The sequence below is a fragment of the Crocuta crocuta genome, unplaced genomic scaffold (genome assembly GCF_008692635.1).
Source record: "Crocuta crocuta isolate KB4526 unplaced genomic scaffold, BGI_CrCroc_1.0 scaffold101, whole genome shotgun sequence".
NCBI classification, from domain to species: Eukaryota; Metazoa; Chordata; class Mammalia; order Carnivora; family Hyaenidae; genus Crocuta; species Crocuta crocuta.
In genome coordinates, this window is record NW_027527956.1 from 8,547,319 (window position 1) to 8,573,486 (window position 26,168).

Below are 26,168 nucleotides of genomic sequence, written 5' to 3' on the forward strand. Positions count from 1 at the left end.
AGGGGCGCCTGGGTGGCTTAGTCGGTTAAGCATCCGACTTTCGCTTAGGTCATGATCTCGCGGTTCGTGGGTTCGAGCCCCGCGTTGGGCTCTGTGCTGACTGCCAGCTCAGAGCCTGGAGCCTGTTTCAGTCTATGACTCCCTCTCTCTCTGACCCTCCCCTGCTCACGCTGTCTCTCTCTCTATCCTAGAAATAAATAAAACATTTAAAAAAAAAAAAAAGTAATAGCTGGAGACCTCACTACACTACTGTCAGTGATGGACAGAATAATTAGACAAAAAATCAGCAAGGATCTAAACAATTGAACAGCATTGTCAACCAGCTTGACCCAAAAGGCATTGATAGAACATTCAACAGAACAGAATGCAGATGGAACATTCTCCAGGACAGATTTTCTATTCATAAAACAAGACTAAGTAAATTTTAAAGAATTAATTCTGACCACAGTGTAATTAATGGAATTAATTTGCAGAATCAGTGCAATCCCTATCAGAATTCTAGCAGGTTTTTTGCTTTTGCTTTTTCAGGAGTATGACAAATGACAAAATGATCCTAAAATTCATACGGAATAAATTCATACGGAATTTCAAAAATCCAGAGGAGCCAAAACGATTTTGAAAACAAAGAACAGAGTGGGAGACACACTTCCCAATTCAAAATTTACTCTAAAGCGGGGCGCCTGGGTGGCTTAGTCGGTTAAGCGTCCGACTTTCGCTTAGGTCATGATCTCGCGGTTCGTGGGTTCGATCCCCACGTTGGGCTCTGTGCTGACTGCCAGCTCAGAGCCTGGAGCCTGTTTCAGTCTGTGACTCCCTCTCTCTCTGACCCTCCCCTGCTCATGCTGTCTCTCTCTCTCTCTCTCTCTCTCCTAGAAATAAATAAAATATTTTTAAAAAATTACTCTAAAGCTGCAATGATCAAAACAGTGTGGAACTGGCATATGACATATAGATCAATGGAACAGAGTTTAGAGTTAAGAAATCCATATGTTTACGACAAATTGATTTTTAACAAAAATGCCAAGTCATTTAACTGGGGCAAAGGATAGCCTTTTTAGCAAATGGTGCTACAAGAATTGGATGTCTACCTGTGAAAAAGTGAATGTGCACCTTTAGCCTCATACTGTACACAAAAATCTCAAAATCGGGGCGCCTGGGTGGCTTAGTTGGTTAAGCGTCCGACTTTGGCTCAGGTCATGATCTCGCAGTTCGTGGGTTCAAGCCCCACGTCGGGCTCTGTGCTGACAGCTCAGAGCCTGGAGCCTGTCTTCAGATTCTGTATCTCCCTCTCTCTCTGACCCTCCCCTGCTCACATACTCCCTCTCTCTCTCTCTCTCTCTCTCTCAAAAAACAAAACATTTTTAAAAATCTCAAAATCAATCCTGGAACTAAATGTACAAGCTAAAACAATGAAAAATTTAGTAGATAACATAAGAGAAAAATCTTCAAGACTTTAGATTGGGCAAAGATTTTTAAGATACAATACCAAAAAACATCATCCAGTATTTAAAAATTGCCAAATGAGATCCCATCAAAATTCAGATTTTATTCCGCTTCTAAAGAACCATTCAGAAAATGAGAAGACAAGCAACTGAGTCAAGAATTTATTTGCAAAACACCTATCTGATAGATGGCTTGGATCCAGAATATACAAAAAGTTTTATCTCAACAAGAAGACAAACAGCCTAGGCAAAATCTGGGACTTGAGGTTTAAGTAAACATGTCTCCAAAGAAGATATATGAATAAGCACATGCAAATACGCTCAGCGCTGTCAGTCACCAGGGAACGCAGCTATGACACCGACGCGGAGGTAGTTTTTCACCCAGTGGAGGGAGAAGCAAGGATGATGGCACACTTGGGAGGAGGCGGAGGGAACTGGAACATCGGCGTGTCCTGTGACCCGTCCGTCCCATGCTTCCGTATGTGCCTGCGAGAACGCAGCACCTGTGTCTGCACGGAGTCTTTGCTCTCAGAGTCTCAGCAGCATTATTTATAACGCGCCGACATTCGAGACGGCCGAAGCCCAGCACCTGGACAGCAGACAGGAAGCGCTGTCACAGCCAGACAGTGGCATGTGACTCAGTCAGAAGGAGGAGGTGCTAACATACACTTCCGTGTGGTGCACCTTGAAACACGAGGCCGAGTCGAGAACGCTGGACACAAGCACCCCCTCTTACATGGCCCTGCCTACGTGAACATGTCTGGAAAAGCCAGACCTCCAGAGGATGGTTCGGTCTGCCTCCGGTACGGAGCTCAGGGCACTTCCTTCCACAGGGTTTAGAGTCGGGCACACTTAAGACGCTCGATGCCAGAGGTGAAACGGCGCTTTTGAAGCCCAGGGCTTGTGTGTGTTGTGGATGGTTTTTCCTTTGTGGAACACGTACGGTCCTCAGACTCCTTTCTTAAGGACCGTTAGGAGAAAATTCTGTTTTTATGTGGCATGAACACAGTGCCGAAGGTAGAATTTCTCGGAGGAAATAAGACGTGTGCTTCCGCATTTCTTCCCGTTTAGCCAACTTAGCGACATTCTGGGGACAAGGACACGGGTACCGGGGCTGCTCCGTCTGCTCCCGCATCGCAGGGTCTGAGATCTCGGCTGTTGGCCACACAGCCTCACCATCAGTTTCCACGCCGGGTGGGCGCATGGAGCCGGGAGTCCCTTTACCTTTTTCAGCTTGAATTTTGAAGCAGGGTTCTTCCTTCCTTCCAGATTATAATGTAGACACTTACACACAGCACGGAACAAAGAAAGTCTGTTCCTTTCTGCAACATCCGTGCTTATCGGGCCCCGGGGACCCCAGCTAATCAGGGCCTGATACTGCGCACAATGGGCCGAGTCAGCCAGACCCCTCCCCGCCCAGGGTGCACGCTGTCGCTCGCAGAGCCAGCGGCCAGCGTTCTTTTGTTCTGAAACGGGGCGGACAGCGCAGGATGCAGTCACCGGGCCTGGGGGTGGTGTTATCAGCCCCTCGGCCGCCCTCTCTCCCACCCAGGGGTGCAGGCCTCCCCAGGACTCGGCCCTATCAGGCCCCCGCAGCTGCTGTTGGTTTAGATACGGCAGGAAGTGGGCCCGGAGGACAGTGGCAGCGGCTGGCCCTCAGCAGCGCCCAGAAGTGCCTGTGATTTGCCTGAAGCCTGGCTCCAGCCCGAGCCCACTGCGGGAGGGAGCAGGGAACGTGCCGCACACACACCGGCTGGCTGCACGGATGCGGGGCCTCGGCCGGTCAGGCGGAGCGGGCAGCCGGGCCTCCGAGCCCGAGGTGGGCCCCTCACGTGGGCGGCCCCCTTCAGGCTTGGGGAGCAGCCTGTCGTCTGGCCCCTGTCCTTCTGCCAGTGACGCGGGCCGACGGGTCTGACGGCGGGGCTCAGCCCGCGGCCCGCGTCACAGTGGGCTCCAGGCTGGGGTGGTCCTGAGGAGTCCGCGGGCTCAGCGCTGCACGCCCCGGCCCCCCACCGGGGCTGAAGGGCACTGCCTCCGGGAGGGGCACGCCCGTCCCCTCGCCGCCGCTTTCGGGCTCCGGCCGGAGGAAGGGGCCCCGGATAAGCCGGTGGCACCGTTAGGGCCCTAGCTGCCAGCTGAGGACGATTCGCCTGAGAAATTGCATTTCAGGACACTTCTGCGTAATTGCCGTCCGGCGGGCCTGGGGGGTGGGGAGCGAGCCCCTGGCCGCGGCCCGGCAGCGTCTCCGGTGGGGAAAGCCGCGCTGTGCCTGCTGCTCTTGGCGCGGCTCCCCGCCTTCACAGTGTCAAACTTCGAGTCGCCTTTGTACGCACTTTCCTTTTTTTTTCCACAGTAGCTGTTGCCAGCAAGCTGTAAACTACCGTATATCACTCAGATTTAAGAACCTAAACTTTAAAACAAATTAAACTCTTGTTGACGTTGTAATAAAAATCAGAATGGAACCGAGCGGCTCAGTAGAAGCAAACTTCAATTATTTTTGTGGATTTAAGACTGTTTTCTGGGATTCCCAGACTCCCAGCACAGCGAAGTTATTTCCTCTTGGCAGATGGCTGGACAGCAGAGGGGCGGACGGAGGGAGGGCGGCGGCGGGTTTGCTCTGGCTTCGGCGGGGGTGTCTGCGGCCACGCTTGATAAAGCCACACGACAGCTCGGCAGTGCCGGGGCCGGGAGAGTGGCGTGCCTGCGTTTTTTGTGCACTTGAATTTAAGAAAAGGGCTTGAAAACTGCCTGTCAGGGTCTGTCCTGTGTGTCTGATTTAAAGGCTGGAAAGCACATGTTGCACTGTCGTTGGGAACTTTTGTCCAAAGGCTGGAAAGTGCGCAGAGCGGCCGCGCCTGCCCTCCGCTCCCCTGGTCCTTATCTCTCGTCACCCGCTGAGCGCGGTGTTGATGCGCTGTCACTCGCGGAGATGGAAACGGTGGTTTCCACGGGACCAAGTGCCAGCTTTCCGTCCTGCGTGCAGCTTCCTGTCCTGATAGCGTGGAATGAAGTGTGGCCGGGAGACGTGCAGATGGAAACCGGGTGATTGATTACTTTGACGAGCCTTTCCCCGGAGGCGTGGTGGGCTCCCTGGGGGTGCGTTTTGACCTGGGCCTTTTACCAGAATCGGCCCTGCCCTGGCCTGCTGCTTCCTCCTCTGCTCTGCTTCCTGTTTCTGTGTTTTCAAGGCCAGGTGGGCAGCGGGGTCGGGGAGCTGTGGCACTGACACGCTCAGGTCCCCCGCCCACCGTCAGGGGACTGGAGCCGTCCCCAGCTGCCGCCCTGCTGGGTCTGCAGGGCCTGGCGTCGGGGAGCCGGCGGGGGTGGCCCGGCCGCCAGGGCGCAGCTGGGAGGAGGCCCCTCTGCGCCGGGAGGAGCTGGGGCCTGGCTGTGAGCTTGCCAGGTGGCGGCTTGCTCAGCAGACGGCAGCTAGCACATTCATTTGATGATGGGAAGGCACAGAGAGCTTCCGAATGCTCAACCCTCTGGGCGGTGTGTTCCCAGCGCCCCTCGGTGTCCCCCGCTTCGGAGAGCAGGGCCCAGGCATCAGCGACGGCCACTTGAGCAGGGCTTCCCGGCGGCAGACTCAGATGTGTGCGTGGAAGCGTGGCCGGACCTCTGGTGGCCTGCGGGGAAGGGGGTGCCATGGCAGAGGGGCGCCCGGGGACCCCGTCCACTGCCTCTCTGTCGGGGAACCGGCCACAGACCCGGCAGGGCCCGGGGAAGGCGCAGACTCTGTGCCGCCGTGAGGGGCTGGCGCCGCCTCGGTGGCCCTCGCGCCCAGCATTTCTGAGGAGCTTGTCCGTGTGTCGCCTTCCTCAGAAGCCAGATGTGGGTAAACAGAGCGAGAGTTCAGGCCAGATTTGCAAACAGCTCACAGCCCCACCAGAAGGGAGACACCCACAGACACGAGCCTGGCCGGAGCAGCAGGTGCCGGGGACGCGGTCCCTCAGCTCTTGCTCGGTCTCCTTGAAACGCGCACAGAGGATCCGTTCAACTTTGTAAAGGGGACACAACAACCAGCATTTGCCAGTTCCTCACGTGGTTCTAGCATCGCTGGGCCTTCAAACCACATGCGCCCCTCAGGTCTCTGGCCCCCGGAAAACCAGAGGGATGGGGGAGAGGGCCGAGGAGGTCACACGGCTAACAGTAGTCGCAGTGGGAACGCCAGTGCAAGATGGCAAGGCCCAGCTGCCAGACGGTAGCCGATGGCCACCGAGCCCGTTACTGCGCGCTTGCTTGAACCTGGGGGCCCAGGGATGGTTCCGGGAGGGCTTTGCAGGAGAGTAGGACGGGGGCTGGGGTGTAACGGCTTCCGCTCCTGTGTCTGCACAGGGCGGCAAACGCAGCATCAGACGCGGGGGCCTCTGACGGCCATGATGCGTCTCCGGGCCTGGGTTCCATCTGCACTTTGGGAGATGGCTCACCTCCCCCCAGAGGGCAGCTCTGAGGAAGCTGCGGGCCCAGGCGGGCGCTTCCCGGGCCTGGACCCCCACGTGCTTCCCGAGTTCGGGTGACAGCTTGGGTCTGTCCTTGCAAGCAGGGTCGAACGTGGCCACCCCACCATGGGCCTCGGGCCGAGAAGTGGTCTTTGGGAGCCTGGTGATCCAGCCAGGCCACTCGTTTCGGTGCTCACCGGGGGCGTGCGGTTATTACATCAAGTCAATTAGAGCGCGTACACGCCGGTCCTGCTGATTTGATTTAGAACTAACGAAAGCTCCAGCAATGGGCAATTACCAGGAACTTAATGGCCCTTTATACTCAGTGTAGCTTCCCTGGCACCTAATATACTGTGATGAATTACTCATTATGTGCAGTGTTGGAATAGTTCTATAAAGATTAATAATTGGATAATCAATACAAAAATTCAATCTTGGGTGTTTTTCCACTCCAGGGTCAATATGCCCTAAATAGAGCACGGGGCCTGTTTGCTGGCCTGTGCTGGGTGACCGCCCCCTCTAGCTCTGTGGTTTTCCACACTGAGAATTTCTGAGAGTAACTTACCAGCTCAGTTTTGAACACATTTTTCTTCCTGCGTCCTGTGATTTTTCTGTTCAGGTCTTTACAGAGTAAAGAAGCAGGCTCTGCTGCGGGTCAGAGTTCTCAGTACTCATGGGAACACCTCCTCCCCCCCAAGGTGGGCTCGGGCTAATGCGACCACGAGCGCGGGACTGGCCCCAGGCAGCCCCCCGCCCCAGTGGCCGGGAGAGCCAGGAGCGGGACGTGGCCGTCCTGGGCGGCCGGGAATAGGTGTCCTGGTGCGGAGGACGTCTCTGGGGGTGGGCGGCAGGGAGGTGGCAGAGGGTGCAAACCCCGGCCGCTCGCTTTGCCGGGGGTGGGCCTGGCCGCTCAGCAGCTGCCCAGGGAGCAGGCCAAGACGCCAGGCTGAGCAACAGTCCCCAGCTTCCCTGGGCTCCGGCTTCCCTCTGAGGGTGGTGTTGGTGTTTCGGATGCGCACAAGGTACGATGAGAACACAGTGGGTCCTGACGCAGGTCTGCACCCCAGGCGAGCAGGACGAGCCACACGGTTCCCTCACGACCCCGTAGCGGTTGGTGCCGAGGTCACGAGGACCCGGGTCCTGGACCCACCCGCAGGCACAGACGGCTGCTTGAGTGAGTCCCGCCTGACAGAATTACTCATGATTCTCTGGTAAGTGAGGATTGACTTCAGACTCACAGTAACCGATGAGGTGTGGTTTCACTTCCCGCGAAGTCAGAAACAGGTGGGCTTGGGCCTTTCCTCCGCCCCCGTGGTGAACAGCCTCCTCTGACCAAAGCCCACAGCCGTCAGCGGTGCGGGGCGCCGGGCCTGGGCTTGCTGGTGGGCGGCCCGTGGGCCGTCATGTGGACGCTCCTGGTGCCCGACTAGGGGCGGTGCGGCTGTCTCCCCGCTGCCCACAATCCAGGAGCCGCTCGTTAGCGCCTTACGTTGAGGCCATGGCATCCCGTCCCCGGGCAGAGTGACAGGAGGCAGCAGCCTGACCAGCCCGTCACGGCGTCTCTCTCTTTAGTCCATTTCACGGTGTTATTTTTTAATTAAAGGGGGCTTTTTGGTCTTTTACTTTTTCATTTCTGTTAACTCTGTGTGAATAGAAATGATATAATTCGGGGGAATGTGTTTTCCAGCAGCACAGAGAAGCCCTGGCAAACGCTGCTGGCTCAGTGATCCCATGAGCAGCCATGGAGTGAGTCCGGTGTGAGTACAAAAGTGGGCCAGGTGATAGGGGAGCGCACGCCCGCTGCACCCCCGCGGAACCCCCGGTCACGTGGCCGGCCCAGTCCCCACGGAGGCTGGAGTTTCCACGCGGGCATTCGCATTATCTGGAGTATTCAGGCTAAATAAGGAAGCAAGCACTGAAGGCAGGAAAATTATTCTGTTTTAATGGCTGACAGTCCCGTGTGACAACAGTGCCCGCCAGTGCTAGCCCCACACGCAGTTGGGAGGGTCATGTTTTATTAAAACTGTGACTTGTTGTCATTCAGACTTCGCCATCCCAGTCCCTCCTTCCAAAAATAGCAGGCCCCGTGGCAGTGGCTTATTATGATTAAAAAGATAAAAATAAGTGAAGGCTGAAATGGGTCCAGGACACCCGAGGTAACACGGGAACTCACTTTTTAATGAAACTTGAGAGACGGCCTCATTTTCTACCGCCTCACAAAGCGTCTTTGAAAAAAGTCAGAAAAGTAAAACAGGACTTCGGTGATGTTGCAACTCTGCATTTTCAGAACTGCCGTGGTTGTGACAGTCCTGCAGAACGGCACCTGCTCTCGACCGAGGCCGCGTGGGGCCGGGACAGCGCGGGGCCACATGGACCCCAGCCCGCGGTCCGTGCCTGGCCACGACGGAGGGCCCAGCCGTGCAGGACGTAGGACGGCGGACTTTGTGAGAAGTTAAAAGCCCACACGAGGGACAGCTCCAGCTTTCCCCAGCGCCCACCTGTGCTTGGGGGGCACCAGAAGATCTTCTCTGCTCCCTCTTTTCCAAATTGTGGCTTTAATTGGGGCGCTTTCACTCCTTCCCACACCTGCCCTGACACTTTAAATAACTGAGGAGGTCTGGGCGTGTCTGTGCAGTGGTGTGCGTGTGAACGCTGTGGCCAGCAGGCCGCCCACTGCGTGGCTGACACCCTCCGCACGGAAGGTCGCGGCCGTGAGGATCCGCACGCTCGTTAGGATTTGCGACGGTGGCGCCTGCATCCCAGAAGCACCGGCCGTCGTAAAGCTTCCGCGCAGCAGACACTACCTGGCCAGCGGTATTTCTGGCTCTACTACTGTCTGCCTAAATTATCGCCCTCTCAGGTTACGGCACTAACTTTAGCCAACGGTGTGTTTTCTGGGAAAGTTAGCAAATACATCTTAAAATTATCTTTTAGTTATAGGAATGGGAAAGAATGGTCTTCCTGTTTTGTTTTGCTGCTCGCAAAGCTATTTTGGCTATCCCTTAAAAATAAAAATGTTTCTGATGAGTTGTTCCGTCTGAAGGACACGCAGTTTTCTGTCCCTTACAGGAAAGTTGAGTAAGCACGTAACAACCACTCTCCTACATTTCTTTACGTGCGGTACTTAATTTGGCCGTGAGCTTCGAGTGAGCCCAAGGGAGGAGACGCAGCATGGAGGACCCACACCCAGAACTGAGTCCTGTGTGGATCCTTCAGGCCTGTTTGTTTTTCACGTGTCCTTGGTTTAAAGGACAACGATGGCTTTTGCAAAGTAGCTCTCCTCGTGAAAAAGCAACTGCGTAGCCTGTCGTCAAACCCTGCTGGGCTCACTAGTATGCCAAGTACCAGAAGGTGAACGTTGTGAATTCTCAACGATTCACGGGACAGCTGTCTCCTCAGTAGAACTAACCTCACTGTTGAAAAGGAGGAAGATGTGTTTAAAAAGTGTTTTGTGTAATCAAGTTAACAAGTGCCGACAACAATCAATATTTTTTTAAAAAGACACGAGAGTATTATTTGTGAGCACAGTCCTCATCCATCTTCACTGAACTTGTTTAAAGCAAAGATGACACCGTGTGGCTGGGGGCACGGTGCCCAGCTAGATTTCTTGCTCCTGAGGCCCCAGCTCAGCTCCAGGGAAAGTGGGCTCGATGTCTCTGTGAGCACCTGCGACCCCCGTGTCTCCCTCCCTGAAGCCCGGCACGTGGGCCTCACGGGTCTGACGGGTTCCCGCCCCACCCCCCCCACACAAGTCCCAGGCCTGTGGGGCCAGGCAGGGGCAGCCCGGGGGCGTCAGAGCGAGTCTTGCGGTTGTGGTGCCCAGGTGACCCTGTGGGCTGTGTCGGGCTGTCGGAGCTCCGTGAGGGGTGGGAGTGCGGCCCAGGGCTGCGTGAGCCACGACCCTCCTACACGGAGAGCTGTCTGCTGCTAGAAAGATCGCGCATGCATTGTAAGAAATACTGGAACTAAACACGGAGAAGTGACCCCGGCCCTCGGCACTGTCGTGCTCAGCGTGGCCGGAACCAGGCCTCCGCCCACAGGCCCGCAAGTCCATTCTTCCCACAGACAGGAAGCCAGAAGTGCACTGGGAAGTGCCAGTCCCGCAGGCGCGCTGAATGGGCAGATGCTGGGCGAGTCGGCACGTCCCCCTGCCGCACAGAAAACCAGCCTGGAGAGGCCGTCCCCGAGGACTGCTCAGCCCGCTGCTGCTGTGTGAGGACTGGAGACCCCCTGCCCTCTCTGAGACCGTCCTCAAAGAATAACAACAGCTCACCTCCCAGGTTTGGGAGGATCCCACACTCGGCACGTGGGAATCTAACCAGGATGTGGGTTTCTCCGTGTGAAATGCCCGCAGGGAACCCCGTCAGGGAGCCGAGAGGCATCTCGGCCAAGTCCCCGTTTTCACAGATGAGACCCTCAGGCTCCAGGCAGGCGCAGAGGCAGCGGGAGAGCAGATCCTCCAGAACCCCCGAGAGCCAGCACCCGGCGTGCGAGGGGCTCACGGCAGGCTTCCTAAGGGAAGGCCCCAGCCCCGTGCTGCTCGAGTCTCTGCCCCATCGGTGAAATGGCAGTTGCCCGAAGAGAACTGGTCTGAGCAAGTTAGAGAATCGTGGGGTCACAAGGAGCTGTTGGCTTTGAGGGACCCCGTTCGTGGCCCAGGCTCCGCTGCAGGACCGGAGGCCAAAGCAGCTGTAAAGCAGACAGCACCTAGATGCTTTCTGTGTCGTTTCTGTCACTTTTTAGGGATTGCTCTCCCTCCCAGACTCCATTTCTGTCTTAGCTCTGATCACACGGTGTCCTGTAGTTCTTCAGACCAAAGGGACACACTCGATGTCAGGACCCCAGGTTTCCTTTCTAGTCCTGTGGCACTGTTATCACTTCCAAGCCCCTGTTATTTGAAGTTGAGAAGATGGACACAGCCTCCTGCTCCGGCCGCGACAAGCAAGCTGCCTGGTGAGCAGGAGAGGCATGTCGGCCGTGGGTGGCTGCACTGGGGTGGCGCATCTGAACACCAGATTTAAAACGGGTGAGGCCTGTGCGCGCAGGGGACCAGCCTGGCCCAGGTGTGCAGTGCTGTGTCAGGGCCCCCAGACCCCGGGCAGCGGTGTGTCGGGGCCCCCAGACCCCAAGCCGTGGTGNCCCAGGCCCCGGGCAGCGGTGTGTTGGGCCCCCAGGCCCCGGGCAGTGCCTGGAATCGTTGCACCGTGCCTCTGGGATTTCTGAACGACGCTTCCCTGTGGTGTGTCAGCAGACTTGTGGCTTTGATACCTGTCGGATAGAGTCGGGGGCGGTCAGTTCCACTTGCTGTTTGTTTCAGAGCAAAGGAAATGCTGATGTGCGGTGTTCGTTCTGACGATGCAGTGGAAAGTTGGTGACCGTGCAGATGCCGGGTGGTTCCTGGTTCCTCTGGTCGCTTGCCTCTTCTCCTCCTTTAAAAAAAAAAAAAAGATTTTCAAGGCACAGAACGAGTACAGGAGAAATGAGTGAAAAACTAGGTGTTTTTAGCTCAAACAGAAGAGTGCCACGTTTGTGTGCATGGCACCAGTGGGGGTGTTTCAAGAGAAGTGTCCTGAAGAAGAAGGGACCGTGGCTCTGCCTTCGGCCCTCCCCCGCCCCCACCCGCCTCGTTCTGAGTGCNGGCCACTGTGGCCTCCGCCAAGTTGGAAGTTCCGCTTCCAAACCCGCAACTGCGTTGTCTGCCTCCCCTCCTGGGACTGTCATGGGGGCCGCCACGGTGCGTGTGCCTGGGCAGCGGGGGGTGCCGAAGCGTGGGGCCAGCCAGCACCGTGCTCCTTCCTGACATTCTGATTCGAGATCCGTGGCTGCTTTCGGAAACCAGGAATCCCAAAATGTGGGGAAACGGGTTACGAGCGAGGCATCGAGAAGGAAAGCGTGTTAAGTGAGATTCGGACCCTCGATGCCCCTTCCGTCACGTTGTCTCACGAGAGTCGGACAGAAGCCCCCCAGGGGTAAACTGAGGCCGTCTCACCACAGCGTGAGGTTTTAAGATCTGTTTTTTCAAAATGATGATGAAAAGGAAACTCGTTAGATGAAAGGACAACAATTTTACTTTAAAAAAGACCCTTCACTGATTAATTTGCAAACTTATTTATAAATAACCGCGAGGTCTGTGTGTGGTGGTGGGAAGATGCTAGTGACTGCGGACGGATAATGTGAGTGGAGGTGAGAATGTATGCCTGTGCTTTGTACAATTTAGATTTTAAATGGTAAAAAACACGAATTTTCTTTTCACTCAGTCCCAGTTCTGCACGTAGAGGTGGTTTGGGTGTGTGTGTGTCTGTGTGTGTCCCGCACACGTATCCCAGAGTAAAGCAAGAATTCAGATTGCCGCAGAAGTTTTAGGAAAAAACAGTAGTTTCCACCTTGGGAGCACTTTAGAGAAAACTTAAATATAAGGGGAAAAACCTTTCTCATTGGGCTGAATTGTGGTGTAACAGCTCGCCACATCCTGTGCAGGGCCATCTGACACCAGGTCTCTGACAAGCTGTGAGGGTCACATGCTACCTGCAGTTCAAAATACTTGTACAGAGAAAAAACCCTTCGTGTCGGTGGAAAAGCTGAATAAGAAGATGGAAACTCTCAGCACAGAGAAGACACTGTGGGAAACCGTAACAGAGAGAAGGCCGCCCCCAGAGTAACCAGCACCCCCCCCCGGGGGCGGCCCTGGACTCACGGGGACTCGGAACCGTGACCTCACGGAAGACAAGTAGGAGGCCGTGGCCAGGGCGAGGCCGGAGGCGGCGGGACGCGGCCTGTCCCTGCGCCCCGTGGCCTCCCCCCCGTGGCCGGGACACAGGCTGTCTTCGGGAGAGAGCGTGGCCGCGCGCTGGTCCTGGCCTCGGTGGTGCAGCCGTCCCTCCCGTCAGCGCTGCTGCCAGGCGCGCTCCCCAGGGGACCTGAGGGCAGGCCCGAGGGGCACTTGCGCACTGGCGGGGGCGCGGTGCGGCGCTANNNTCAAGGTGCTGGTGACCCAGTGGGCAGTGAGGGGAAGCCCGCTTCTGATGCCGCTTCCCCTTCGCTGTGTCAGGCAGATGTTGTTTTCCCCGCGCTCTGTAGGGCCCGGGTCACTAGAAGCTCCCGGCGGCTTTGCCGGACTTCCCTCCTGCTGGCCGCCATGAATGCCCCTCGGCCCTGCCCACCTGCCCCCTGTTATTGCCCCTCGGCCCTCCCCCCCTTTCCCCTGGTTTTTCCCCTCCGCCCTCCCCACCTGCCCCCTGTTATTGCCCCTCGGCCCTCCCCCCCTTTCCCCTGGTTTTTCCCCTCCGCCCTCCCCACCTGCCCCCTGTTATTGCCCCTCGGCCCTCCCCCCCTTTCCCCTGGTTTTTCCCCTCCGCCCTCCCCACCTGCCCCCTGTTATTGCCCCTCGGCCCTCCCCCCCTTTCCCCTGGTTTTTCCCCTCCGCCCTCCCCACCTGCCCCCTGTTATTGCCCCTCGGCCCTCCCCCCCTTTCCCCTGGTTTTTCCCCTCCGCCCTCCCCACCTGCCCCCTGTTATTGCCCCTCGGCCCTCCCCCCCTTTCCCCTGGTTTTTCCCCTCCGCCCTCCCCACCTGCCCCCTGTTATTGCCCCTCGGCCCTCCCCCCCTTTCCCCTGGTTTTTCCCCTCCGCCCTCCCCACCTGCCCCCTGTTATTGCCCCTCGGCCCTCCCCCCCTTTCCCCTGGTTTTTCCCCTCCGCCCTCCCCACCTGCCCCCTGTTATTGCCCCTCGGCCCTCCCCCCCTTTCCCCTGGTTTTTCCCCTCCGCCCTCCCCACCTGCCCCCTGTTATTGCCCCTCGGCCCTCCCCCCCTTTCCCCTGGTTTTTCCCCTCCGCCCTCCCCACCTGCCCCCTGTTATTGCCCCTCGGCCCTCCCCCCCTTTCCCCTGGTTTTTCCCCTCCGCCCTCCCCACCTGCCCCCTGTTATTGCCCCTCGGCCCTCCCCCCCTTTCCCCTGGTTTTTCCCCTCCGCCCTCCCCACCTGCCCCCTGTTATTGCCCCTCGGCCCTCCCCCCCTTTCCCCTGGTTTTTCCCCTCCGCCCTCCCCACCTGCCCCCTGTTATTGCCCCTCGGCCCTCCCCCCCTTTCCCCTGGTTTTTCCCCTCCGCCCTCCCCACCTGCCCCCTGTTATTGCCCCTCGGCCCTCCCCCCCTTTCCCCTGGTTTTTCCCCTCCGCCCTCCCCACCTGCCCCCTGTTATTGCCCCTCGGCCCTCCCCCCCTTTCCCCTGGTTTTTCCCCTCCGCCCTCCCCACCTGCCCCCTGTTATTGCCCCTCGGCCCTCCCCCCCTTTCCCCTGGTTTTTCCCCTCCGCCCTCCCCACCTGCCCCCTGTTATTGCCCCTCGGCCCTCCCCCCCTTTCCCCTGGTTTTTCCCCTCCGCCCTCCCCACCTGCCCCCTGTTATTGCCCCTCGGCCCTCCCCCCCTTTCCCCTGGTTTTTCCCCTCCGCCCTCCCCACCTGCCCCCTGTTATTGCCCCTCGGCCCTCCCCCCCTTTCCCCTGGTTTTTCCCCTCCGCCCTCCCCACCTGCCCCCTGTTATTGCCCCTCGGCCCTCCCCCCCTTTCCCCTGGTTTTTCCCCTCCGCCCTCCCCACCTGCCCCCTGTTATTGCCCCTCGGCCCTCCCCCCCTTTCCCCTGGTTTTTCCCCTCCGCCCTCCCCACCTGCCCCCTGTTATTGCCCCTCGGCCCTCCCCACCTTCCCCGTCACTGTTACCCCTCAGCCCTCCCCACATTTCCCGATATCAATACCCCTGTGACTTCCCCATATTTTCCCTCATTACTAACCATTAGCCCCCACATTGCTGTTTTCGTCCCTCTGGCCCCCCACGCTTCCGTCACCATAGCCTCTCAGACGCTGTGACTTCCCCATCATTTTGCCCCTGAGAACTTCTCTGCCACCTGATCTCCGAGCTCACTAGAACCTCCATTGTCCTCAGCGGTGGAGGGAACAGCGAGACCCCGTTCAGTGTGTGTGATTGACGGGTCCAGCCCGCCGCTCAGGACGTCCTGTCCAGGAGGCCCTGCCCGCACAAGGTGTCATGGCTTAGTGTCGCAGCCCCTGACCCAGGCCTGCCCATGGTGGTCAGACCCCCTTTCCACTGCGCCGTCACAGGCTGGGCCCCGGTCCCAGACGTCACCGCGCACGCCGCCAGACCTTCCACTCCGCCTGTGGTCGGGTTAGGAAGAGCTGCCGAGCCCTCAGCCCGGGTCAGTGTAGGAAGACACGACAACAGTGGCCCCAACAGCAACTTTTAAACCGCCCGGTGCCACACCAGTCAGCGACGAGCCTCTGCCAGCTGCCACCAGGGGGCTTGGCTTCCCGCACGTGGCTCCGTGCCAGTGAGGATGTCCAGCCTGCCCTGCGTGGTACGGAGACATGTGGCCAGCAGGTGGGCCTTCTCGGCACCAAGGCAGGGCTCCAAGGAAGCTCCAGCTCGTCCCCTTTCTTTGTGCGAGTGCTCTCAATGTCACGCTGTTCTGCGGAACACACGCTGGACGTGCCTCCCCACACAAGTGAGGCGGGAGGCAGAGAGAGGGGCACTGTCGGTGGGGGTCCAGGCCCTCGTGCCCGTGCTACAGGGGCAGGCGGTGCCCAGGGCCTCTGGACCTCGGGCGGCCTCAGGGTCAAGTGATGGGGGAGGCCGCGTGGTCCAGGCCGAGGTGTGTGACCCGCTCTGCGCGTGGAGGCGGGAGCACCTCGCCGGGTGCCTCCCCAGGTGCCCCGGCCGCGCACTTCCCAGGCTCTCGAGTGGGCCTCGCAAAGCGGGGAACCGCGTGCAGCCGGGGAGCCGCCCCCGGGACGCTCCAGGGACAGGCGGTGTCCTGAGAGCTGCTGTGAGCAGCTGCGCCTCATTAGCGGCTGGGAGGAGTCACTGGTCCCGGGGGAGCCACAGCCCCTCCGGTGTGTTGTGCCCGAAGGTCAGTGCCATCTTCAGAGAAGGTGTGGCTGCACGTCCGGTGGTCGTGCATCACATCCGTGTCCCCGGCAGATGTGTCCTTTGCAGGCACGCTGGCCCGGCGCCCGCTCTGGCCTGCTGTGCTCCTGGTGTTTGTGTTAAGTGACTCATCCCCCCTCCCCCATAGGCGGTCCCGTTGCATCAGCGGGTGGGTCTGGGCGAAGTGTGGGACGCCGGCGCCCGGGGTCCAGGCCCAGGCTACACCTCTGGGAAGAGCGGGTGGCCGGGGCTTCTCAGTCAGGCGCCCGCCCGTGAAACTGGGCTTTGTTATCAGCAACCGTGACACAATTCCTGGCTCCCCAGCCCTGTTTTATTATTGTTATTCTCAACAATAGTGGGGGGTGTCGAAAGGGCATTTAGGGGAGGGGTGGGGGCGATGACAGGTGTGCCAGCTGCCGGCTGCAGGAAGCCGCCCTGGGACGCACCAGGGCCTTTGCAGAAACACGCAGAGTTTATCTGGGCGGCAGAGGGAAGCCGGGCAGTTCCGTGACGTGAGCGTGCGTTCCTCACTGCGCGGGTTCTCTTAGCAAAGTGGGCCGTGGGGACGCGTCCCCGGCCTGGGGGGCCGGTCGAGGGGTGGGGACAGGGTTGTTGTGCAGCTCGCTCACGATGGCCTTTGCCAGCTTCGCTCATTTCCTCCTCTGCTGCCAAAACCCACACGCTGATAGCGGACATGGACGAGGAAACAGAAATGAAGGAAGAGCTGCAAACAAAGGGCGGCCCGGGCCCCGCGGTTGGCCCTCCTCCCAGACGTGCTCTGTCCCCGGGTGGAGCGAGGAGAGGGGGTCCTCTGAGCGTGGACTTCGGGGGTGCCTCCTGGTGGAGACGCCAGCCACGCCCTCCTGCCACGGAGCCACCACTGCGGGCCGGTTCCAGGCTAGCGCGGGCACCCCGACCGCCGCGGCCCCTGGAGTCACGCAGCCGGGTCCTGGGCAGCGTGGCCGGCTCGGGGCGCCCCGGGCCCGTGGTGGGGAGCAGGAGCAGCCTTCCTCCTGGGGGCGCCCGCACACGGGCTTCGCGTGACTGGCCGAAAGCACCGCTGATGGGACTTCTTTTCTCACGGACGCTGCTGGACAGAGCGTGCTTCCCTAACCGTTTCTCCGTTGTGTTTTCTTGCAGTAAATGAGATAATCCGGAACGATCTCTCCAGCACCAACATCTGATCGTAGCTGGCAACATGGAACCCGCCCTGAAGCCGCGTGGTGTGGACTCGGCCGCTGACAGTTGAGCTCTGGCACCAGGTCTTTGAGTGGACTGAGCAGCCCTGGTGCCGGCCGGACTCCGGCCTCGTGAAGATCTGCACTGTCCGCTCTCGGAAGCTGCCCTACGGCCGGGGGAGGGGGGCCCGGCCGCGCCTCATGTGTCAAGACTGAAGGGGGCGGCCTGTGAGAGCGCCCCTCACGGAGGGACCCCTGTGCTGGAAGTGCCTTATAACGCAGACCCCGGCATCGGGGCACCGCGGGAGGGCGCCGAGTCTGCTGCCAGGAGGGTGTTTGTAGCAGCACAAGCTATGAAGACACTTCATCACGAGGCTTTTCTCTTGTATAATTTGGAGAATACCGGCAGGCTAGGCCAGCATCGTGAGCAAAACCTCACACGTGCTTCCTGCCTTTTCTCAGCTTTCCTCGGGCTGCGGCGTACGATGTGTTGCCTTACTCAGTGCATTTTAGAGACGTTCTGTTTTGTCCTCGCTCTCATCCCCTCCTCCCTCCCCCGTGTTCCTGGAACCGTAGGATTGTTAATTGTAGCATGCTAAGGTTTTGTTTTTAATCTGGCTTTGAGCGTAGCGCAAGTAAGCTGATAGCACAAGGTAGGTTGCTGAACAAAAAAGAAGCCTGTCTGCCACACGCCGGATCTTGCATTTGCGTGTATGTACAGAGCTGGCACATATTTATGAACAAATAATAACGACAGAGGCAGTAACGTCCGGTCTTGCCCAGCGAGGGCTGCCGTGTCGGCAATAACCAGTATCTGTTCTGGAAGATGCATCTGAGACCGAACCTGGCTCTTCAGCCACGTGCTCTGGGCCCATCTCCCTCCGGGGCTTCGTCGTCTTGTGTGGTGCCGTCAGCCGAGCACGAGTCAGGAGAGGCGCGCTCCCAACACCTGTTTGCTGCCCAGCAGCACATGGGGAAGCAGCTGTAAACCCCATGGCAGGAGGAGCGTGACGCATCTGTTCACTGCGAGGCCATCCCTTCACAGAAGCCTCACGACTGCTTCCTCTCAGACAGGCAGCAAACACGTGTAACGTGCAGAGGCCGCAGCACGTTCTCTGGTCAGTTACTGTCACGTAGGTTAGTGTAAGCTTTACCGCTGCATTTGTACCACTAACAGCTTATTACACGTTATACTAGCAGCTCCACATAACCAAAAAGCATGATCTAATTAAAACCTGGCTCACCTAATAACTGTGCCTTAGGAGTTCATGCCCCCTCATGGAACATGCCAGAATTGCACCCGCCAACGGAGGTCGTAAGTTATAACAGCGAAACATAAGGTGGTGGAGTAGCCCCTCCCTCAGAAACAGTGACGTTGAGACTGTTCTTCCGTGCGGTGACGTCTGATTTTTGTCTGACTCCCAGAAAGGTCGCAGCCCCGAAAGCCACGCCTGTAGCCTTCGCACGCAGCCGTCACGAGCGACGGCGTGGCCCCGCCTAGACGTGACCCTGCTTCCCGCAGGCTGCTGCCCCGCCGCAGCCCAGACCGCAGCCCGCAGGTAGCGCCCCAGGGCCCGCATGAAACACTTCTCGGTCGGCCGCGTCCGAGGAAGAGGAAGCGTGTGGTGTTCGCGTCAGCGGTCTGTACTTAGGAAATAGATCCAATAAAGCAATATTTTTTTGCTGGACAATCTTAGTCTGCCGGTGATCATTACGTGCGCGACGGTGCTACCTGGCTCTCGGGCCTCCCGCGGTACCTCCATGCTCCTGTGCCGCCTGCACATGGGAGGCGGCCGCGGGGACGGGGGCTTGCGCTGGAGGCAAGCACTTCTGCTCCGGAGAGTAACCGGGCGAGGCCGCGGCCACGCACACCCTCGCGTGCAGTGTGGCTGTCGTGTGGGCAAGACAACGCGTGGCCGCGGACCTGTCGCTCCTTCTGCTGCTTCCGTCCCGCGCCCCAGCGCCCCCCAACCCCACTACAGGCTCAGATGGGAAGACGCTGTCTAGTTGTTCATAAAACCAGCATGAGACCCGGCACTGCCCCGGCCCTTACCGTGCTGAATTGTCACAGTGCTTTGCTTTTAGGACTTTGTAAAATGCAAGATTTCCTGTATCTTTTGCTGAGATGAGGCAGAGTATTAGAGAAATTTCCATCGCTTAGCAAGCGTGGTTGGCAAGCAGCCGCCCCAGCGGGCCTACGAGGGGCGTGTGGGGACTGGGGCCCATAGGGGGCCCATCACAGGCCAGGAGCCCCAGCCCGCTGGGCGCAGAGGGGATTGGGAGTGCCAGCCACCCGCCCAGAGAGCAGACTCACGGGGCCCCAGAGCCGGGCTTGCCTCCCTGAAGAATGTCCTGGACGCTGTTCATTTCAAAGCAAGTTTTTATAAACCTGTCACTGCCCCCTTCCCAACCATAAGATTTTTTTTAAACAATATTTTTTTTAACTTTTTAAAATTTTTTATTTATTTCTGAGAGAGATAGAGATAGCATGAGCAGGGGAGGGTCAGAGACAGACGGAGACACAGAATCCAAAACAGGCTCCTGTTTTGTGCTGAGCTGTCAGCACAGAGCCCAACGTGGGGCTCGAACCCATGAACCGTGAGATCATGACCTGAGCCGAAGTCAGACGCTTAACCGACTAAGCCACCCAGGCGCCCCCCAACCATAGGATTTTATATTCCAGACACAAAAATACAAATCCAGGAAATAACAGACGGTTTGTGCCAAAAAGGTGGTGTTTCTGTGAACACCCGTTGACTTAGTTTTGTCTCTTTTCGGTCGATTTTGTGCAGTGAGGGGAGCGTGCCACGGGCGTGCCTCTCGCAGGGCGCTGATGTGATTTGCCCTCACGCCCCACGCCGGCCGGGCCCCTGGAGCATGGGGGCCGTATGCCTGCCAGCTGCTCCCCTCTCACGGCGACCGGGCTCGTGTGGCACGTACCCCAGAACCGTCCGCCGTGGAGCAAAGCGGGGGCAGCCGCGCCCGGGCCGGGGTGGCAGGCTTCCCTTTGTGGCCGGTCCCAGCCCTTCCCACGTTTGAGAGCGTGTGGTGAACACCCAGTCTCTCCCTGTAACCAAGCACGACCTGAGCGAGACTCCGAGCACTTTAGCGCCTCAGTTTCCAGGGTGTCCTCTGACCGCCCCCACCCCCCTGTGCGGGGTCCCAAACAGCGTCGCCAGAAGGGTGTCTGTGCGCAACCGTCATTACACATGTGCTGAGAAACGTGTGCCACGTTGGGGCACAGGCTGAGTGGAAGCAGCTGCGTCTGGAAAGGAGGTGCAGAGCCCGAGATGAAGGGCCTGTGTGAGAGCAGTGTTTACAGAACTAAAGTCACACACGATGAACAGGCGGTGTTGAAGGGGACGGTTCAGTAGCACGGAGCACATTCACAGTGCTGCATAACTGCCACCTCTGTCTGTTCCCAGTGCCTCGTCACCCCGCAGGGAGCCCTGGAGCCCGCCCCCGGCCCCCGGTAACCTCTGTGAACTCTGTCCCTGTGGGCTGTGCTTTCTGGGTACTTGGAATCCGTGCACCGGTAGGCATGTGGCCTTGCGTGGAAGAACTCAGCAGAATGGTTTCCTGGTTCGTCACATCAGCATTTATTAGCCTTCGCTCCTTCACTCCTTCTTGTGGCCAAAACCCGCTCTGGTGTGTGGATAGGGCAGGTTGTGAGCGCGTGTGGCTGGGTGGACCCCTGGGCCACCTCCACGTGTGGCCGCCAGGAACGCTGGCGGCCCAGGTCCTGTGTGAGCCCCGGCCTGCAGGCTGGGGCCCGTCCCTCGGAGTGCGTTTCGTGGGTACTTAGGTAATTGTATGTCTCACTCTTTTCTTTAAGTATGTTTACTTATTTTGAGAGCAGGGAGGGAGAGAGAGAGAACCGCAAGCAGGTATAAGCCGTCAGTGCAGAGCCCCACGCAGGGCTCGCTCTCACCAACCCTGAGATCGTGACCTGAGCGGAAATCCAGAGTCAGACGCTCAACCAGCTGGGCCCCCAGGCGCCCCTGGGTGTCTCACTTTTTGAAGAGCGATTTTCCCTTGCTCAGTTTGAAAGGTACGAGGCCCGAGACCAGCGCTGGATTGCTGGCGTACCCTGCAGTCATGCGTGTGAAGCACGTCATCATTCTTTCTGCCAAAAGCCATTGCGTTAAGTAGGAGGTGACTAAATGCTCATCTGTGTCCAAGCGGAAAGCGGGCCTTGGTTTGCGCCGCCTCCGCCTCTGGGTCGCCAGCTCGAGCCCGTTCACGTGGTGCCGTCGGAGCCCCAGTGGCTGTTTTACTGCCCACACAGCACAGAGGAGAAGCCACGGCGCCGATGACCAGGGTCGCGGGAAATGCGCGTCTGCGCGGGGCTCCCGCAAGCTCCCTGCGAGCCCACTCTCAGTGTCCTGACCTTTCCACTGCCGCTGTCTGCACTGCGTGACCTTCTAACAGTCACGTTTCTCCCTGGACCCTTGTGACTGTGACCAGAGCGTCACAGCTGAGCGGCTCCTTCCACAAGGTGCCAGGCACGGCATGGGAATTACTTTCAGTAGTGAGTGTAATTATCAGGGCCTTTTGTATCATCATTTTCCATTCCTCGTCCTCCCCAGGGTGGGGAGGGGGTGGAGGACTGAGCTGCAGGAAGCCACAGTCCCATCGGGAAGCAGGGAGCGGTGACCCGAGCCCTCCCTCCTCGGTTCCCCTTCCGGGGCCCTGCCTGGGCTGCACAGACCGTCCCTGCTGCGCGTAGCCCGCCCGCCAGGGGCACCCGGTCCACACAGGCATCTCTGGAAGAGGTGCATTTTCCACACCATCTGTGGTTTGTCCCTGAAGGGCCCGAGCTGTGAATGTTGTCCCCGGGGCTCCAGGAAGCCTGCTCACCGCATCCACTCCCCCTGCCTGGCCCTGGGGTCCCGTCTCCACAGCACCAGGAGGGCCCGGATTCCACCATTAGAGAGTCACTCCTGTGGTGTGAAGCCATGTCCACCATTTAAAAGTGACGCCGTGTGGCCGGCGGGTGCCTGCTGCCCCGGGTGAGGGTCTCCACGCTTGCCTGGGAGTGGCATCCGTGAGAAGCAGCCCTGAATCCTGAAGGAGGAAGAGCACTGGCACCACCTAGAAGCATCAGCTGAGACCAGCAAAGCCACTGCCCCCGCCCTCTCCCTAAGTTGGTGTCACCTCCATGAGTGGCTGGCTGTGGCCGATGCCCAGGCTGCACCAGCAAAGCCACGGGGCACGGGGTTTCCTTGTGATTTGGGGCTCCTCCTTTGTCCTCCACCAGAGAAATGATTCCCTTGTGAGGTGCGGTCAGCAGTGGGCGCGAACACGGACCAAGTGCCACTTGTGTGCGGGGCATGTTCTAGAAGCTTGGTGTACCAGCGGACAAGACTTCCTCCAGAGGAGAAAAGCCCTTAACCTCCAGACCCCACGGAGGGGCCGTGCGCATCTGGCAGGTGGGGGGGCTAGCGGCGGCCGAGTGGGCCCTGGGGAGGTGACAAGGGGGCCCCATGGGGGTGGCCGCCCGCGCAGAGATCCTAGGCTGGCGCCCCTGGTGCCCAAGAGGCTGGGAGGGACGAGGGCGGACGGGGGACAGAGTTCCTTTCCCATGAGGAAATAAGCCAGTACTTCTGAACCTCGTGTGGCCACCACGCCCTGGGCCACGGCCACTCACCAGAGCCGTGGACGTGGCTCTCCTCGGCTTCCAGGCCCCCCAGCCTCTCAGACGCTCCTCTTGACACCCGGCTGCCAGGACGTAAGGAGCGTGTCGTGGGGAGGCTGCATGCGGAGGCCCCCGCAGATCACCAGGCATGCGAGAGGGAGAGGACGGACGGACAGACAGCTGGAGAGCCGCAGAGAGCCGCACCCCCTCAGGGCAGCAGGGACCGGGTGTCCCTGGCGTTGTGAGCCTGGTCGTCAGGGAGCTCTGTTAGGAAACTACTAATAATTAATCCACAGAATAAGTAGTTACAGTGAAACCAGAAGGATCTGGGTCATACTAACCAGGCTGGTTCTGGTGAGGAAAGGGTCGGACTCGGGGCCCCGGCGGGTGCGGCCGGGAGAGGACACGGCTGGGGGACACGAAGAGCCTGGCCACTCGCTCGGCTGTGCCTGCTTCCACCAACGCCGTCCAGGCGCCCGGTCAGACCTGTGCCCTGATGGAGGCTTTTCCCGCCCCTCCTGCCGCCCCTCTGCTCTGTTGGGGTGAATCTCTTGCACGTCTGAATCTCTCTGGCTGGCACTGTCCCCCTGAGGACTCCCCTGACGGCACACTCATGTCCCCGTCCATAAATTAGACATTAATTCCATCCCCGAGCTAACGTTCTCTCAGCATCTGTGATGGACCTTGTGTGTGTGTGTGTGTGTGTCCCAGAATCCCTGCCCTGAAACCCCAGCCCCCGGAGAGCCGATGCTGGGCAGCAGGCCTTCAGGAGGTGAGCAGGGAGCCTGCTGGCGAGGGGGCCTTTCTCCCGCTCGGCAGCCGCTGCGTGAGGAGGAGACGGGTGGGTCTGTAAGCCAGGGGGCCGTGCCCGGAGGCCGCCACGTGGGACCTCCCACTCCAGCTCTGAGAAGTGGGTGCGCGTCGGCTGAGACCTGGCCAGAGGCCCCTCGTCCCCCCGACAGAGCTAAGGCAGCGTCTCTGAGGGTCTCCGGCACCACACGCACAAGTAAATTTGCTACCGCGCGGAGGGAGCGTTACGTCGGGCACCTACGGATTGTACCGCCGACCCGCATCGTCCGCATCTCAGCTGCCCACGTCCTCCTCGGGAGCAGCGTCCCATGCAGTCCTGACGCTGCCACGGACTCCCACCGAACACGCGCAGTGGAGCGCCGTGGGCACGGGCGCCACCTCGCATTCCAGCGCGAGGAGACACAACAGGTGTGCTCCTCATGTCTCGTGGAAAAGAGGCAGGAATTCAAATGCTCCGTAAGTAAGGGGACCAGGGTCAGTGGCCTGACTGTGACTGAAGGCCACGCACGGCTCCCTTTGGAGTGTGTTATTTAGTTTCCAAGACCGAGAGATTTCCAGATTTTAGCTTAATGCCCTTGTTGTTTAGAAAAAAATACTTTGTGTGAGTTCAGTTATTATATCACGAAGTCTTGTTTTATGGTCCAGAATGCGGGTTCTCTCGGCACGTGTTCCTGAGCACCTGATAAACACGCGCACTCGGTGCCGCTGGGCGGCGTGTACTGTAATTCACACCAGGCCCAGTGGCTCGACAGTGGTGTTCAGATCTAGGGCCTCGGGGACCGTCCATCTGCTCGCTCGTGCTCGTCCCTTGTAAGGTGGACGCGTGAACTCTGTCCGTGTGCGGTCACCTGCGTGACCTTGCAGGTGACCTTGCAGGTGCCCAGGTCTGCCGCGGGCGTGGCCGTGGTTAGGTATTCAGAACCGTTCCGTACTCCTCATTAACCGACCCATGTGCCGGTGTGGTATCACACTTTTCCTGGAAATAGTCTGCTCTAAGGTCTACGTGGTCTGATAGTAATCTTTGACGAGCACCAGCACGGATACGCTTGCTGTTTATTTAACTTTTAGTCCTTCGTGGCGTTACGTGTAGAGTCGGCTCCCCGTGGGCGTGTAGTGTGGGCCTGCTGCTTCCATACAGTCTCGTTGTCCCGGCCTCTCGACTAGGCCTTGACTGCCGCACAGAACCCCTGATGTGGTTGGATTCAAATCTACAACTCGTGGTTGGTTGTCTCACTGACCCACCCGCTGCCCCTTTCTCTCTCCCGTCTTCTCGTGGGCTAGGCCGAGTGCTCCGTACGATCCCACGTGTCCCTCCTTCGCGGACTGCTGGGCTGTGGCTCTCCCCCGGGTCAGTGCCGTGGCCGCTCCAGGTCCGAGGTGGCCTTCCCCGTGCGCAGCGGCTCCTCCCGGCTTCCAGACCCCGCGCTTAGCCCGACATCTCCCTCTGCGCAGGTCGCAGATTCCACAGCACACGGCCGTTCCTTTCCTGCAGGGAGGTTTAATGGTAAATATGTTGTGTTTCCCATTTCTCTGTGTAGCAGTTCTGCCCCCACACTGGCCACCACTCCCCGCGGCCCGAGCCTTCCGTGTGGCGCCTCTTCCCCCAGCTGCTGGCGGGCTGCTTCAGCTTTTGTGCACAGAAAACCCTTTATTTTGTCTGGTTTTTACAAATTTTTATCTTAAAATAATCATAGATTCAAAAGAAATTGCCTATAAAATGCACAGAGAAGTCCCGTTGGATTTTCACATTTACCCCCAGAACAGGAAGCGGACACTGGTACAATTTATATAACTTATTCAGATTTACCTGGTGTTACATACACGTATCTGTGTGTGTGTGTGCAAACACGTGTGTTGTAAGTGTGTGGTGTGTGTTACGGATGTGTTGTGTGTTGTGCGTGTGTTATGAGTGTGTGGTGTGTGTTATATGTGTGTTGTATGTGCTATCAGTGTGTGTTCAGACTGTATATTCTTAGTTATGAGTATGTGTTGTGTATGTGAGGGGTGTATTGTGTGTGTGATCACTGTGTGTTGTGTGTTGAATGCGTGTGAGTGTTATGAGTGTGTTGTGCATTATCAGTGTGTGTCCTGAGTGTGTTGTGTATTAGGATTGTGTGTACTGTGTTGTGTGTGTTGTGCAAGTGTGTTGTATGTGTTATGAGTGTATGTGGTGTATGTTGAGTGCATTGTGCAGGTGCTGTGTACATGTGTGTTATGTGTGCTGTGCATGTGTTGAGTGTGCTGTGTGTATTCACTGAGTGTGCTGAGTGTGTGTTGTGTGTGTTGAGTGTGCCTTGTGTGTGCTGAGTGCTGAGTGTGCTAAGTGTACTGTGTTGAGTGTGTGTGCTGAGTGCTGTGTTGTGTGGGTGTTTTGTGTGCCTTGTGTGTGGTGTGTGCGTTGAGTGTGCATTGTGTGTGCTGACTGCTGAGTGTGCTAAGTGTACTGAGTGTGTTGAGTGTGTGTGTTGAGTGTGCCATGTGTGATGTATGCCAAGTGTGTTGAGTGTGTGTGGTGTGTGTGCTGAGTGTGCTGAGTGGGTTGGGTTCTGTGCTGAGTGTGTTGAGTGTGCCATGTGTCACGTGTGTGCCATGTGTGTGCTGAGTGTGTTGAGTGTGCCATGTGGGATGTGTGTGCCGAGTGTGTTGTGTGTGGTGTGTGTGCTGAGTGGGTTGAGTGTGTGCTGAGTGTGTTGTGTGCTGAGTGTGCCGTGTGTTGCGCCCATGGCCCGTC

General features: G+C 58.4%; 1 protein-coding gene across 1 annotated transcript in view; it reads left to right on the plus strand.

The window, feature by feature from the left end:
- The window catches only part of NFATC1 (nuclear factor of activated T cells 1), a gene marked incomplete at its 5' end in the record, with an annotated part of 96,183 nt that extends 77,503 nt beyond the window's left edge, over nt 1-18,680 (plus strand). The window contains one exon of the mRNA XM_077752713.1: nt 16,952-18,680. Coding sequence (XP_077608839.1) covers nt 16,952-16,995 — 44 coding nt within the window. The remainder of the gene's footprint in view (nt 1-16,951) is intronic.
- Between the last annotated feature and the right edge of the window lie 7,488 nt (nt 18,681-26,168).